Below are 15,294 nucleotides of genomic sequence, written 5' to 3'. Positions count from 1 at the left end.
AAATAAACAAACTGCCTATTTGACTCCCCCTATATAAGTGGCAATGAAGATATGATATTAAAGCTGGAAAAGGAATTAGAAAATGTGAATTTGGCTGAAACAAGAAGAAATAAATCACTTATAAGTTTATTAAGTGGAAATCTGCTGTACACTAATGGAAACAGTGAAAGGAGCAAAGGTGGAGTTGACTTTCTAGTCCATAAAGATATAAAAAACAACGTTTTGGAATTCAAAAGTATATCACCAAGGGTGTCAAGACTACTACTCAGGATTTCTAAGAGGTACAAGCTAAAGGTTATAATAATTCATGCACCAACATCGAACCATGTTGATGAAGTGGTTGAAGAAATGTACACTGAAATTGAGTCTTCTAGGTGAACAGAAAACCCACTACACTGTCATTATGGGGGACTTCAATGCTAAGGTTGGAAAGAGACAAAACAGTGTAGAAAGGGGAACTACAGGAAATTTTGGAATTGGTGAAAGACTTGTGGAATTTGAAGAACCTCGAGGAATGTCAGTAATGACACTTTTTTCAAGAAAAGGGTGAACAGAAAGTGCACGTGGAAGAACCCAAATGGATTAACACTAATGGAGCGAATAGTCATCCAGTAATTTTATAATGGAACAGAGAAAACTTAGTTAATTGAATCCTAAAATTCAGTCCACTCAACTTTTGTGACACATTTCTAGACAAGATCACATCTCTATTAGAGATTACACTGACTTCTGATCTCTCTTGGCATAAGCACATCACAAATATTGCTTTGTCAGCATAAAAAAGTGGGTTATCTTTTTTGCTTTCATCATTACCTTGTTTCTAACCAAGTACTCACTTTGTACACATCTCTAATCCACCCTACCATGGATAATACTTCAGATGTTCCCACCTATGAATTAGTGTTCCCAAAACTTCTCTCAAGCTTCTACTCTATTCAAATAGGGCAGTCATGTTAATTAACAGCCCATCTCTTACAAACTCTCCCCCCTCTATCTTGGAGGCATTTCTGTTACCTTTTCTATAGATATTTCCATGGGCACACCAGTCCCAAACACATGCAGCAACCAATCAACATCCATTCATGTCCAACTCCTAACTCACTGAACCAACTTTCCATCTTCTTCATTTATCCCTTCTACTTCTGTTTTCTGAAACCCTTCCTTCACATGTATTTCCCACAAATTACAATCTATAGAAATTCAAGTCTAGTGTCAACAAGTATTTTTTGTCTTCTCAGCCTTCAAACCACCCTCAGTACTAAGTACTATAAGTTCTAATATCTTGTGTTTGGGGATTTTATTTAAAAAAAAAAAAAAAAAAAAACCAGCTACTGTAATTCTCATAAATATGTTTTAACTTAGTGTTACCATAAAATATTACAAAGTCTTAGTTTGGAATCACAGCATATGACAACAGTTTTCAATAGTTGATAACAGTTAATTTTTTAAATTAGCTATGACAATATAAGATTTAATATATAAAAAAAAAAAATACACTACAAAGTACTTGAAGATATTTTTTATTAAGCATTGAAAAATTAACAGCAAAAAGTATTGAACTGATTAACAGCTGTAGTGATTTTTCATCAAAATATCCTCCACGAGATTTTATCGCTGCCTTACACAGACATGGCATTCTGACCATTAATTTTATAATAGTGTCTTGACTAACATTATTCCAAGTGATCTGCAAGGTTTCCATTCATGGACCCAATGGTTAGATGATCCTATAAAAATTCTATTGGGTTTAAACAGGTGACTGTGGTGGCCACACCATAATTTGCCATACCACCTCCTGTTGTTTAGTTGCTAGAAAGTTCTTGCACCATTAGAGCTGTGCTTTGGGTCATTGTCTTTTAATATAAAATTTCTTCCACAAAATCGAAGTCCAGAGGAATCTGCATTACATTCAAGAATGTTTTTATAGCCTTCTTTTCTTAAAAATTCCTTCAATTCTGAAATTGTTACCCACTCCAGAAAAATAGAAGCAACCCCAGATCATGATGGAACCAGCACCATACGTGGTGTATGTACTAAACAAAGTGGCACCATTTTTTCTTCATTTGATTGTCTCACAAACTATGTCTGGATCCAAAAATTTCATATTTGGATCCAGACGTACACAGTACATTTTTCTACTCGTCAACTGTCCAATGTTGATGCCTGTTAACCCAAGCCAACCGTTTCTTTTGATTTTTCAGTTTTAATAAGAATTTTTGGACCACTAAATGACCATGTAGTGCTGCTTGTTTATGATGAAGTTTTACAGTGGATGTAGTAATAGTATTTACTATATAGTGCAAGAAACCAAAAGGCTTTTGCTGCACTGGCAAAAAAAAAAGATAAAACAAATTATATGTTTCCCTCCTCCTCACATCAAATTGTCAGCCTCAACCACTTGCAAGGGCAACTTGTTCCAGTAATCAATGACTATCTAGCTAAAAGAAAACTCCCTATAATCTAATATAAACCTCAAGCCCTGTAATTCAAATTAATGAGCCATAGTTCTGGAATTCTTTATAACAGTGAGAATTCCACCTTCATTCATTTTATTAATTCCTTTCAGAGCCTTCAATCAGGTCACCTCTAAGGTGCCTGGTTGCCAAGCTCTGTAGCCCACATAATCGGAGTCTTTTCTCATATGGTTGTCCTTCTGATCTCACCATTTGAGTTGCCTGTCATTGGACCCTTTCAAAAAGCTCAATGTCTTTTTTTTTTTTTTTTTTTTTCAGATGAGGTGCCCAAGTAGACACGGGAGTTTCTCTGTTCCTATTGAACTCAGCTCAAATTTCATGTGCAATAAGTTGGCTGTGTTTAGGAATCAGTATTATGATCATATCTTGTGCTTCCATTGTTATGTGCTGTCGTCCTGACCATGGTTTGTCTTTGAAATTGCCAGGTTCCTCGAATCATCAAATGGTAGTTTGTACTCCTTTAAATGAAATACCTAGTTTTTGCCAATACATTTTTGCCATGAAATAACTTTCTTTATCCAGAGTTATAATAGTACTTCTTTTTTTCATATTTTTTGGCATTTTTATCACAAAACACACACCTTCTGAATTACTCAGAAAGAGTAATTCTTCTGAATTACTCTTCCTGAATGATGGGTTTTCAATTTTATAAGTTATAGCTCTTACTTCTCAATTTATATTACTGCAAAACAATCTAGAATCATCTACATGTTCTAAGATATTTCAGGAATCTTCTACAATGTTCCACCACATCCAGGAGCCTTCTACACCTTTCTGAAATATTCTTAAAATATTATTTAAGTTTGTTGATTTTTATACACAACAGAAAATATTTTAATAAAAATTGTTAAACAAGTTGGTCCAATTTTAATAAAAATTTTGAAAATTAAGAAAACTGATAAGCAATTCCAAACTTTTAGGTAGGTGTATATGTCATCTTTCTGTAAAGAGAAAGATGACAGAAAAAAAATGTCAAGTTACTGTAACCTTGGAGTTATTAGGATAAACCCCATGTTCAAATATCACTTCAAGGCATCTTGGAAGAAACTACTGTTCTTGGGAATATCCATGAAGGATTGGTGAGGTTCAAGGGTGCACTTATCCCATTTTCCTGTATTCCTCCATCATCTGGGTATCAGCAGAGTGGACATATCTTAACATCAGTATAGAAACTGGATCTTATGCTGGCTAAACAAAACAGCAAGAAATTCATTTACTGTCTCCAGAGCCATCCAATACACAGCACTCAAAATTACCCTGCAGAAAAACACTACTGCCACAACAGCTGATTACATATAACTGTCATGGGTATGAATTAGTATACGTTCATACCCATGAGAATTATAAATACTTCACCACTTTTGCACAGGATGTCTTCAACAGACGAAGAACATTAAGGAACCTATTAAACCCAAGACCAATAACTTGAGAGATTATGAGCACCCCTCCCCAGTAGCATCAACCGTCAACCTCATCGAAGCTCAATTGAACTGAGATTCACTTCTTGCATCTAAGTTCCAATGGGCTGATATCTGCAACTAAATCTGCAGGCAAGATCAATCAATTTTTGGTTGAGGCTGCATAAGCTCGTACACTTGCTTTCTTGCATCACATGCCACTACTACTACTGCTGCTGCTGCTACTCCTACTACTACCCGAGGATTGCACTAGAGAAAATTAGTCAACCAAAACTACCAGCTGCAGACTGGTAAAGAGATGGAAGCCATGGCAGAGGGAGAGGCCAACAAATATTTGGGGATGATGCAGGCTCAGCAGTTACAGCACAAGGATATGATCATTCTTCTCTTTCTTGCTGATTCCCTTCTACCCCTCTCTCTCTCTCTCTCTCTCTCTCTCTCTCTCTCTCTCTCTCTCTCTCAGGGTAACATGGGAATTTTTTTTTTTTTTTTTTTTTGGTTGGTGCAGCATAAGCCTCAGGCTTCCTTGCACCATATGGCTAATAATAATAATAATAATAATTGGGCTGTGATATTAACTGATTTTAACTTTGAAATCACAGGACCTGACTATCCACCTTATGGTTTGCCAACTGTATTTTGTAACTGGTTATCCAGTTTTCTCTCTGACCACTCATTGAGGGTGATGGTAGATGGCTCTCTGTCTTTAACTTCTCCACTAATGCGCTGGTGTCCCCCAAGGCTCAGTTCTTTCCCCTGCTCTTTTCCTCTCGTATGTTAATGACTGTCTTCCATTGATTGGAAATCATATCCATAGTTTTGTTGATGATAGCACATTGGATTCCACTTTCCAGTTTGTGAAACCTCGTGCTGCTCAATCAGCTTCAACTTCTCGAATATCCGCTACCAATTCCTTAAATGCCGATCTCCAGGTAATTCTCTAGTGGGGAAAAGACAATTTAGTTGATTTCAATCCTCCTAAAACTCAGTCCCATCTTATATCTCGCAAAAAGGATTCTTCTATTCCTCTGCTTTGGTGACACTCCTATTTCTAGGCAAGATGATATATCTTTTTTGAGGATTACCCTGACTTTAATCTCTCTTGGCACAAGCACATTACAAATATTGCTTCCTCTGCATCTAAAAAAACTTGGTTTTCTCTTTTGCTCTCTGCATTACTTTTCTTCCAAACAGCTGCTCACTCTGTACAAATTGCAAATCCGACCTACCATGGAATATTGTTCCCACATCTGGGGCAGTGCCCCAAAAACCTCTCTCCGGCTTCTTGATTCCATTCAGAAGAGGGCAGTTAGGTTAATTAATGACTCATCTCTAACAGGGTCTCTCCCCTCTCTGTCTCATGGATGTTCTGTTTCTGCTGCATGCCTTTTCTACAGATACTTCCATAGGCAGTGTTCTTCTGAATTGTCTTCTGTAATTCCTGCTCTCTCTTTCAAAACAGTCAAAACAAGTGCTGCCACCAGCCAACATCCATTTACTGTCCAACTTCAAACTCACAGAACTAACTTTTCATCTTTCTCATTTATTCATTTAACTGCCATTTTCTGGAACAACCTTCCTTCATATGTATTTCCTGAAAATTAGTCTACAGAAGTTCAAGTCTAATGTCAACAAATATCTTCTTTCGTCTTCTCAACCTCCAACCCATGCACAGTACTAAGTACTATAGGTTCTAATACCTCTCGTGTTTGGGGTTTTCATAAAAAAATAAAATCCCTTTACAGGAAAGAAGACAAGGATTGACGCACCTAAAACCAGTATCTAGGATAAGAATCAACAATTTTGATTATGACATCAATTGATTTGGACTTTGGAAACATCAACACCTGGGCAACTCCCTTCAAGAGAAATCCTCAACTCATCATGACAGTCCATTGATTTCTTGATCTAAACTGGGTTCTCTTACCCAGTGTACTTTTATCCCTAATCCCTGGACCACACTCACCTGATGGATGATTCATTTCCATTGTTTCTTTGAGGATGCCTCTATCTAAATCCCCAAAATCTCTGTTAGTCAACTAAGCAAAGCCATAATGAAAATCCATACCAACTGAGATAATAATCGACAGCAGCTCTTTCTTGTTGCAAGACTTCTAAATCATCAGGCAGCTAGATCACTACAATGCTACAACACACATGACCAATGATCACGGACAGGACTATGTCCTAGGAAAGACAGTGCACTAAACCGGCTCTACAAGGTAATGAGACAAAAGGAAGTGACTACAAATCCCGGAAGGGACCCAATCCCACACAAGACTCCAAACCCAGACATTGGAGACACTAGCAGCTTTGCTGCCACAAGCCACATTGGCAATCAAACCAAGCACACTCGCCTGGTTTTCTTTTACTTTCCTCCCTGTCCGGGGGAGGAGATGGGTACCTGTCTCCTCCCCCTTTCTTCTGCCTGGTGAGGCATGGACCTGCCTCACTGACTTTCTGAGGTCGCCTTCTCTATCTTCCCCATACCTGTTTTTCCCCCCAGTCTTCAGTCTCCTTCCCTACTCTGTCTAACTCACCAGTGTACACCCCACACAATTTATAAATTAATAACATCCAAATTTAAACCATGCTTACATAAACCTCTCTCAGTCTTTTATATTCTAGTGTTAATCGCCTCTTATTTTTTTTCTCTCCACGTAGGCCCTTGCCACTGAAATCTTCGGAAACTAGGTGGCAGGGCCTGCCAGAGTACAAAATAAAATCTACTGGGTACCTGACCTGCCTCCCCGAGGCCAAGTGCAGTAACAGTGGGTCCCAACGGCTAAATGGTCAGAAGAACAATGGTGCAGAACACTACACATCTTTCCACTCCCCACACAGTTTTTAAATCTCTGCCCTACACGAGTTCTGTGCTACACAAACAGAGTACACAACGTGGAGACGGGGAAGGGGAACCCCTGGTGACATCAGACAACTAACACACTTTGCACAGTGCCTCCGTAGTCAGGTGGGCAGGACCAGCAGTGTGTAGCACACGCTTCTTGATTAGACCGGGGTTCGAGCCCGTGACCACCAAATACGGAGGATGCGGAAAGGTCAGTGAATGATCACCGCATATCCCCGGAGCAATATGGCCTTAGTTGCTAATGCTCCTAAAAACAAAATAACAACAACACTTTGCACTTGCCACAACAGCTCAGCTTGCTAAAAAAAAAAAAAAAAAAAGATTGAGTAAACATATTTTGATGCTTGCAAAATTACTGGCAGGAAAACTGGATATATATACTTAGCATCAATCAAGAAGCCACCTTCTTACCATCTGAGCTCATCGCAGTTCCACTGCAAGCATGACCTTTTGAGTCCATGATATATGTTCTCTTATAATATTCTCAATCTCTTCAACACTGTGGAAGTTAACACTGAACTGTTATATGAAGATAAATCCTACAAAACACCACATATTCAAAGAATTATATTCAAATGTAATTGTAAATAGACACACGCAGATAACATACATATAGATACATACTGTCCTCCATTGCAGATTAGTTGACATGGCACACATGCCAACTGCTACCTGACACCTGTTTGCAGAGAGGTGCAAGTTCAATTCCAGTTGACGACCTCCAGAAAAATTTTTGAAGTCTTCTATAATTAGGCAGAATGAGCGAGACTTTTTTTTTCTCATCACTCATTTTGGAATTTTTCAGCCCACACAACGTACAAATCAGCACATGAAGGTCACAAACACAATCACAATCTAGATATCAGTGACAAGCATCAATGTCATTAAAATAACAGTTTGTCCTAGACATACTTTTTGTTGGTTATAATATGGTTTACATTGGGTACATATCCAAAATTTTAGGTTTACTATTATTTTCCTAAGTTGATGGGATGCTTAGATAACCAGAATGCTCTAATCTCCACATATACAGAATAACAAATCTTTTACTGTATCTGGCAATCACCTTTATTACTGTTAATAGTGAGCACTAAATAAACATTATATTTGTTTCCAACTTGGTACAATTAATAAAAAATTTCTGAATTCTTAAATAAATGTCTGATGAGGAAAGTTTCATGCTACTCATGAACTGTAGAGCAAAATTTAATTTAAAAAGCAGTTAAGAAAATATTAAAAGCAATATGAGGCCTGGAAGACAAAATGATTTTGAAAGCAACATAATCATGATAATGCATATTTACGCAGTCACAAAAGTGACTGGGAAGTTCTTGAAAAGTAGCAAAAATACTACTTTTTAAGCACTTTCCTAATCTGTTTGAAAAGATTAGACAGATGGAAAAGTGCATGAATTTAAATAATTAATATACTGTGACATAATTAATGTACATCATGACACTAAAGAGAAACCTGCAACTCTTAAAAAAGTGTCTAAACACCCATTTTCACAGTCCAAACCTTCCACATAAACAAGTGACTCAGACTGGTTGGGAGACAAGGAAGGAACAAGTCAATTATTCGTCATGGCATGTAGGGCTGAGCTGACTGATTTTGAGAGGAGTGTTATTGCTGGCTTTTTGAGCCATGCAGCTGCTGACAACCTACAGTATCTAAAACTGAACACAGACCAATCAGCAACACACTGGAGTGTGGAGCTCCACACCCTTGGTTTTCATGGGATTGCAATGTCACAAGTTAAACAACTACAATCAGTAATCTTGCCTTACATGGTGCAACAAATGTTGCAACTGGTCCACAGAGCACTGGAAGTCAGTATAGAGTGACAAATCTAGCTGCATGTTATTCCAATCAGATCGACAAGTGTAGGTGTGCTGACAATGAAGTTTGGAGGAGGTGGGGTTATTTCCCATAGTATGGCTTAGGTCCTTTGATGGTTGTGTGGGGAATCAAAAATGTCAATGTCCCTCTTAACATTTTGGACAATTCCATACAATGTAGCAGTTCTTTGGCAGATCAATATTCAGTTCAACAGAATAATGCCCCATGGCATACAGTTAGTGCTGTTCAAGAATAGTTCACATAAATGAAATGTACAAAAATTGGAATAGTTGCCACAGAGTCCCAATATGAACTCTGTGGGACACCTTGTGTGAAGAACTGGAATACAGGGGGAAGGTCAACACTAATGTGTCCCACATTAGTGGTTTAAATGGCCACTGTTCTGCAGGAAGAATGGAGGAATATATCCACTGCAGCCTATCATATATTGGTGAAAAGCCTAAACCAGAAGGATGAAGGGGACCAACACACTATTACAGTGAGTGGCAGTGATATCAATGTGAAACTAATGTGTGTTTGGATACTTTTTTTGGATGGTTGTATAATTATCATTGAAATCTTTTGATTTCTTTATTCTAGGAATTTGTTTTAAAATAGTATTAGTAAATTAATAAGAGGAGTTTACCTCAATATAGTACGTGGAACACTTCCGTATGATACCCTCCAGAAATTAAAACGGAAAAAACGAAAAAATCGACAACTTACCGGTACATTAAAGTAAAATATAAATAATTAAAGTAAAATATAAATAATTAAATAATCAATTTAACACAATTCAAAACAATTAAAATTCAAATTAACGCAATTAAAAGAATCTAACGAAAATATTCAAAACGATTTTCCTTCCTGAAGCTGACAATGCTTTTCGACCGACTGTCGTGATCACAGGAATGAAAATTATCGAATCAGGCTAAACCTGCAACTTAAATAGTGATTATGTGTCTTCGCGCATGCGCGTAAAGGTCCACGCATCGGAGATCAAATATGGCCGCCGAACATTAACAGAATTCTCGTGTAATTTAATTTCAACGGTTTCTGCAATTAATAGTCGCGTATAATTACGTTGAACGTTAAGTATTTTGGCCTCGTTAAATAAAAAAGTATGTTTTTCGTTAATGGCATGAAAGGCTAATTCTGACGCTGCTGAACGAGAAGCACGAACAGAGGCTTCGTGTTGATTTACACGGATATTAAGAGAAAACCGCGTGGAACCCTGATAAGACGAGTCGCAATCACCGCAAGAAATGTTGTATACTAGATCATTAATTTGTGTTGCGAACGCCGAAAGAACCGAGCGATTGTTCAGTATAGTGTGTAACTTCCGTATAGGCCTAGCTATAATTTTAAATTCGGTATCTTTAAAGAATCTGTTAAGCTGTTTGTGCCACTGTTCAACATATGGGACAGAAATAAAGTATTTTTTGATATTACTATTGTTGATTGGTGCAGTATTTTGTATCCTATCCTTAGCTTGTACCCTAATTCGATTTATTGTGTTAATGGGATAACCCCTGTTCAAGAATCTGCTAGTTAATATTTGTATTTCTGAGTCTAAAGCAGAATCCGTCGTTGAATATTTATAGGCATTTAGAAATTGATTAAAGATAATCGATCTTTTGTAGGTGAACGGGTGGTAGCTATTATAATGTAGAAGCATACCGGTGTTTGTGGGTTTTCGATAGATGCTAAATTGTATTTTGTTCGAGTCCCGGGTAAGCGTGAAATTTAGAAAGTTTAATGACTTAGTATCCGTATCTTCCCCTTCCAATGTAAATTTGAGTCTAGAATGAATATTGTTAAACGAATGTAAAATATCTTGGATAGTACTACTATCGGTAATAACTAGAACATCGTCTAAATACCTCCCATAGTATGTGATACGGGGACGAAAAGGTGTCAAATGTATCTGCTCAATCGTTGAGAGATAGATCTCTGACATTAAGCCACTCAGGCTCAAACCCATTGGTAATCCAAAAATTTGTTTGTACACCTTGTCTCGAAAGGTGATGTAGTTAGCCTCAACTAATAGTTTAATTAAGTGAAAAATCTCCTTTATAGGCAGCTTCGTATAATTAATCGGTGTCGAGTTTTTATTTAACATATCCCAAATAATATCTAATGTGTATTCAACGTTTACATTCGTATATAATGATGTAACATCTAATGAGAATGTTTTAAAATAGTGCAGTTTATAAAAGAACAAAATCCACCACTTTAGACAATTTCCCATGAAATTATATTCTAACATCTTTATATTCTAAAAAAAAACTGATCATAATTTCTTTGCATGTTATGTTGTGAGAGGGCACCCCATGTCAAAGAAATCATTAACTTTTAAGATTTTTAAAAAAAAGAGGAAAAAAGTCAACATTTATTACTTTTTACCTTTCCAGCTCCTTGAGGTCCGATTACATGACAGTGAAATACATTTCTACTAGTCTGTCTTTTTTGTAAATCTATCTTCTTTTCTCTTGTTACTGAGTGAAAAAAAAAAAAAATTATTTATTTTATAAATAAAATAAATGTTTATCCTTTCATTTATTTATTTACTTTTTTTTTTTTTTACAGAGAAAATATAGGTAGTCTTTTTGATTTAACTGATATTTTTTAAGCATTTACTGCAGTTGTGAGAATCAAAAATATAAATGAAACGTAATGTAATTTTTTGTATATTATAACATACAAAAAATTAAAATGAGTCCAATTTCAATGAGTATAGGACTGCAAAGAGTACTAAGCAGTCTTATTCATAGACTAGATCCATTGAGAATACAGATTAAATTACAAATATATTACACACCATAATATTAATAAAAATGATTAACACATTGTGTACAGAATTGCAGCATTATAATTTCAATGTAGATATTCTAGGGAATGCAATTTTGGAATTTTTTTCATTTATCACTTGTAGACTAACTTCACAGCCTTTTTGTAGCAGTTCTGAGTAAGGGTGCATAGATTGAGAGAATTGGCATAAATCCCATAATGTAATGATGATTATTCTGGCATTGTAACATCTGCACAGAGTATATTAAAAATGCTAATTATGAAGTGCAAGGTAGTTTTTTTTTTTCCATTTGTTAGATTAGAAAATTAGAATATTGAAAAAACTAGTTTCCAAAATTGCAGGCATTCACACTTATACATATCTTGAAAATAATAAGAATTAAAAGCAAAACATTTTATTTGTATGTAAAACTATTACCTTAATAACACAAAAAAATTTGAAAAGAAATTAATTTTTAATGAAATTAGGAGGCAAAAAGTAGCTGGGCAGTTACACAAAGGTGCAGTTTGTTTGTTTGTTATTTGGAGCATTAGCAACTAAGGCCATATTGCTCCGGGATATGCGGTGGTCATTCCCTGACCTTTCCGGATCCTCCGTATTTGGTGGTGACAGGCTCAAACCCCGGTCTAATCAAGAAGCGTGTGCTACACAAAGGTGCAGTAATGCACATGTATTTGATGGAACGGGGTTCAAGCTTGCATGCTACTAAATATGGTAAACAACTGCATTCATTGTCAAAATAATTATTTCTAAATTCTTCTGACCTGGTTGGTGACTGTGCTGGTCTACAAACAAGCAACATTAAAGGGAATACAAGAAAAATGAAAGATATGGTTTCTAATAGGTAGGCTAAACAGTATTATCACATACTGCCAATAAGTGAATTAATCAAATAAATTAATTGTTAAGTAACAAGAACAGTAAGTCCTACAGCAGAGCACTCCCAAATTCCTAGAAGGTTTCTGAGGAAGAAGAACCATGATGAGTTGTAACTCCCTTCTGCTGAGCATACTGGACAAAACATTTCTCATTCTTGCGGGTACTCTTAAACTACATCCACTTTGTGCAGTAAGCCATTATTGCCTGTAAAACAAGTTTCTCCAATGGCACTTTGGCAAAGGTTTTGAATACATGAAATTTCTGTCTGTTTGAGAATTCCTAGTGCACTGTTTGTTTTATTAATTATTATTATTCTAGTGTTATTATTATTATAATTTATTAATTTGTTTTATTAGTTATACTTTGGTTACAGTGCGTATCTCATATGAGTTATTTTGTATTATGTGTGTACAAATATTTGCATTTGTGCTCAAAGTCAATTCGCATGCTATTCAGGCTGAATATCCTCAGATGGGAGGGGGGAGGGAAGAACACTTCCTCTTCCTAAAATTGACTAACTACAGCCTCGATTGAAGAGTCCCTTAAGAACTTCTTCAGTCTGACAGGATTTGAACTCTGACCACTCCAAATGAGCAGAAACAACTTGCTATACTGTCCTGGATGATGGATTCAGTGTGATGCATAGTAATTAGTACTGGCAAATGATGCAAAGAACCAAGCTTATATAGAAGCAGCCAAAAAAAAAAAAAAACCACATCACTTGCTTAACACTACTAATTGTTCAAAGTTTATGGAAATTTGTTCCAACAATCAATACCTTCAGGCTGAAATAAAAATTTCTGCACATCTATCCTGCAATCAATCCTTATTCAATTTAAGTTTATGCCCCTTATGTTCTGCCCGAAAACACAGAAGGGGGGCATAAATTTAAATTACATTTATGCTTACTCATCCATTCAACACCTTAAACTCCTCAGTCAGTTCTCCTCAGGTGCATAGTTTTCAGACACTGCAATTTGCAGAACCAAAGAATTTTTTGGTCAGAGTACTCTTTTGTTCCCCTCACTAATCTCAGTCTTCTCTGCACCCATTTCAGCAGATCCACAACCTTACTAAAATGAGGTCTAGCCACTGCCCCGATACAGCAGAATAATTAACTCCCCATTCCTGCTTCCAAAATTCTTGTATATCATTAATAAAACCCTGAGCTGTCCTAGCAGAAAGTCTGCACTGCTGAGAGGACTTCATGTCTCAATGCACAATTACACCCAGATCTTTTTCATTCTCTACCAACTTGAGTGGAGTAGAGAATGAAAAATAATGTATTTGAAAAGGACCTGAGGAAAGAAATGAATACATCACACAACTGGCATGTTATGCTGGAATTACTGCTACCCATACACAGTACTTTGCATTTGTCAATGTTAAACTTCAACTGTCACTTCTCAGCCTGTCATTCTAGGTCTTGTTCCAGTAGCATATCCTGATTAACCATCCCTTGCAACCTATTATTACTAATAATGTTTCTAAGGACTTTTATCAAACATTTAAAATAGATTATGATATACATATAGCTCAATGTAAGACAAAGAAGAAAATATGAAAATTAGATAATGTATAAAAATTACAGACAGCAGAGCGTACAGGCACTCCTCTACTTATGTACAACTCGTAGATACTTAAGAAAAAAGCATAAAGTTTCTTAAAATTAATAAAAATACTGTATATTGAAAATATATCGAGAGTTTTGAACCATGCACATGTGAAATACCCAAATCAGTTGCTGTGTATATGGTAACACTGTATCAGCTACCTGTGCACCTGCCTTCTACAGCTGCTTGTCTATTCCTGATCCCTCAATTTTTTGTTGTTCTTGTTCAGAGTAGGATCAGTGTTTTTCTTGTTACAAAAGATAATGTTATTTCCCTAACATGGCCCCAAAATGAAAGTGAGCAGTAGTGGTAAACAACACTCTATTACAATGAAATGAAACCAGACATTATAAAATGAGTGGAAAAGAATGAGAAGCAAGCTGATGTAGCAGATATGCTGGGCTTGAGTTGCTCTACTATGAACACAAATTTCCAGGACAAAAAGCGAATTCCTGAGCATGTAAAGCATCCTGTGCCAATGCAGTCAACAATAATAAGTAAGAAAATAAGTCTGGTGATTGAGGTAATTAAGTGTGTGGCTGAAAGATAAACAATGAAAATGAATACCTTGTAGCCTACAACTCATTCAAGAAAAAGCAAAACATTTATTTGAAGACAAAGAGTAAACATGGTGAAAGTGCTGCTGCAGACACCTTTAATGCAAGTCATGGATGGTTCCAATGTTTCAAGGCACAGAAAAATCTGATATACATTAAAGTGAGCAGTGAGGCAGCTAGTGCCAATGAGAAAGCTGCCAAACAATACCCAGAGTTCTTGTGGGACATTATTGTTAATGATGATTACAAGCCAGAACAAATCTTTAACTGAGACAAAACTGGCCTGTTTTGGAAAAAAAATGCCTGATTGCATGCTACCCATGTGCAAAGATAAATTAGACTCACCCCGGGTCTTATTTGCCACTGTCACCTTCGAAGTAGTCCCCTTGAGAGCATAAATTCTCCCTCCCTCCATCTACTATAGCCACGCTGAGAAAAATTCTACCCCATGAGTCTTGCACAATCCCTCCAGATCCAAACTGATTGACAAGGCTCTCATCATATACTCCCTCTTATTGTGTTTGGGTAGAATTGTAGACACTTTCAAATTTAACCCTAACTCATGACTTTTTTTTAACATTGACCTGTACTGCTGTTTTACTGCTGTTTTCTGGAACAACCCTCCTTCATACGTATTTCCTGAAAATTACAATCTACAGAAGTTCAAGTCTAATATCAACAAATATCTTCTTTCGTCTTCTCAACCTCCAACCCAAGCACGGTACTAAGTACTATAGGTTCTAATACCTCTCGTGTTTGGGGGTTCTCATAAAAAAAAAAAAAAAAAAAAAAACTTGTTTAGCAAATCTGCAGATCTCCTACTCTTAATGTCA

The 15,294-nt window shown here is 36.4% G+C and overlaps 1 protein-coding gene across 5 annotated transcripts in view; it reads right to left on the bottom strand.

Annotated features, from left to right (window-relative positions):
- The window catches only part of Miro (mitochondrial Rho GTPase), a 202,438-nt gene that overhangs the window by 63,153 nt on the left and 123,991 nt on the right, over nucleotides 1-15,294 (bottom strand). For all 5 annotated transcript variants that reach the window (XM_090371388.1, XM_090371387.1, XM_090371384.1 and 2 more), the window contains exon 16: nucleotides 11,007-11,098. In XM_090371388.1, the coding sequence (XP_090227514.1) occupies nucleotides 11,007-11,098 (92 nt within the window). The remainder of the gene's footprint in view (nucleotides 1-11,006; nucleotides 11,099-15,294) is intronic.

The sequence above is a fragment of the Mastigoproctus giganteus genome, chromosome 4 (assembly GCF_048544385.1).
Source record: "Mastigoproctus giganteus isolate SK-2022 chromosome 4, ASM4854438v1, whole genome shotgun sequence".
In the NCBI taxonomy this organism is placed as follows: Eukaryota; Metazoa; Arthropoda; class Arachnida; order Uropygi; family Thelyphonidae; genus Mastigoproctus; species Mastigoproctus giganteus.
Note: the sequence above shows the minus strand (reverse complement) of the source record. Positions and strands in the feature narration are given on the sequence as shown.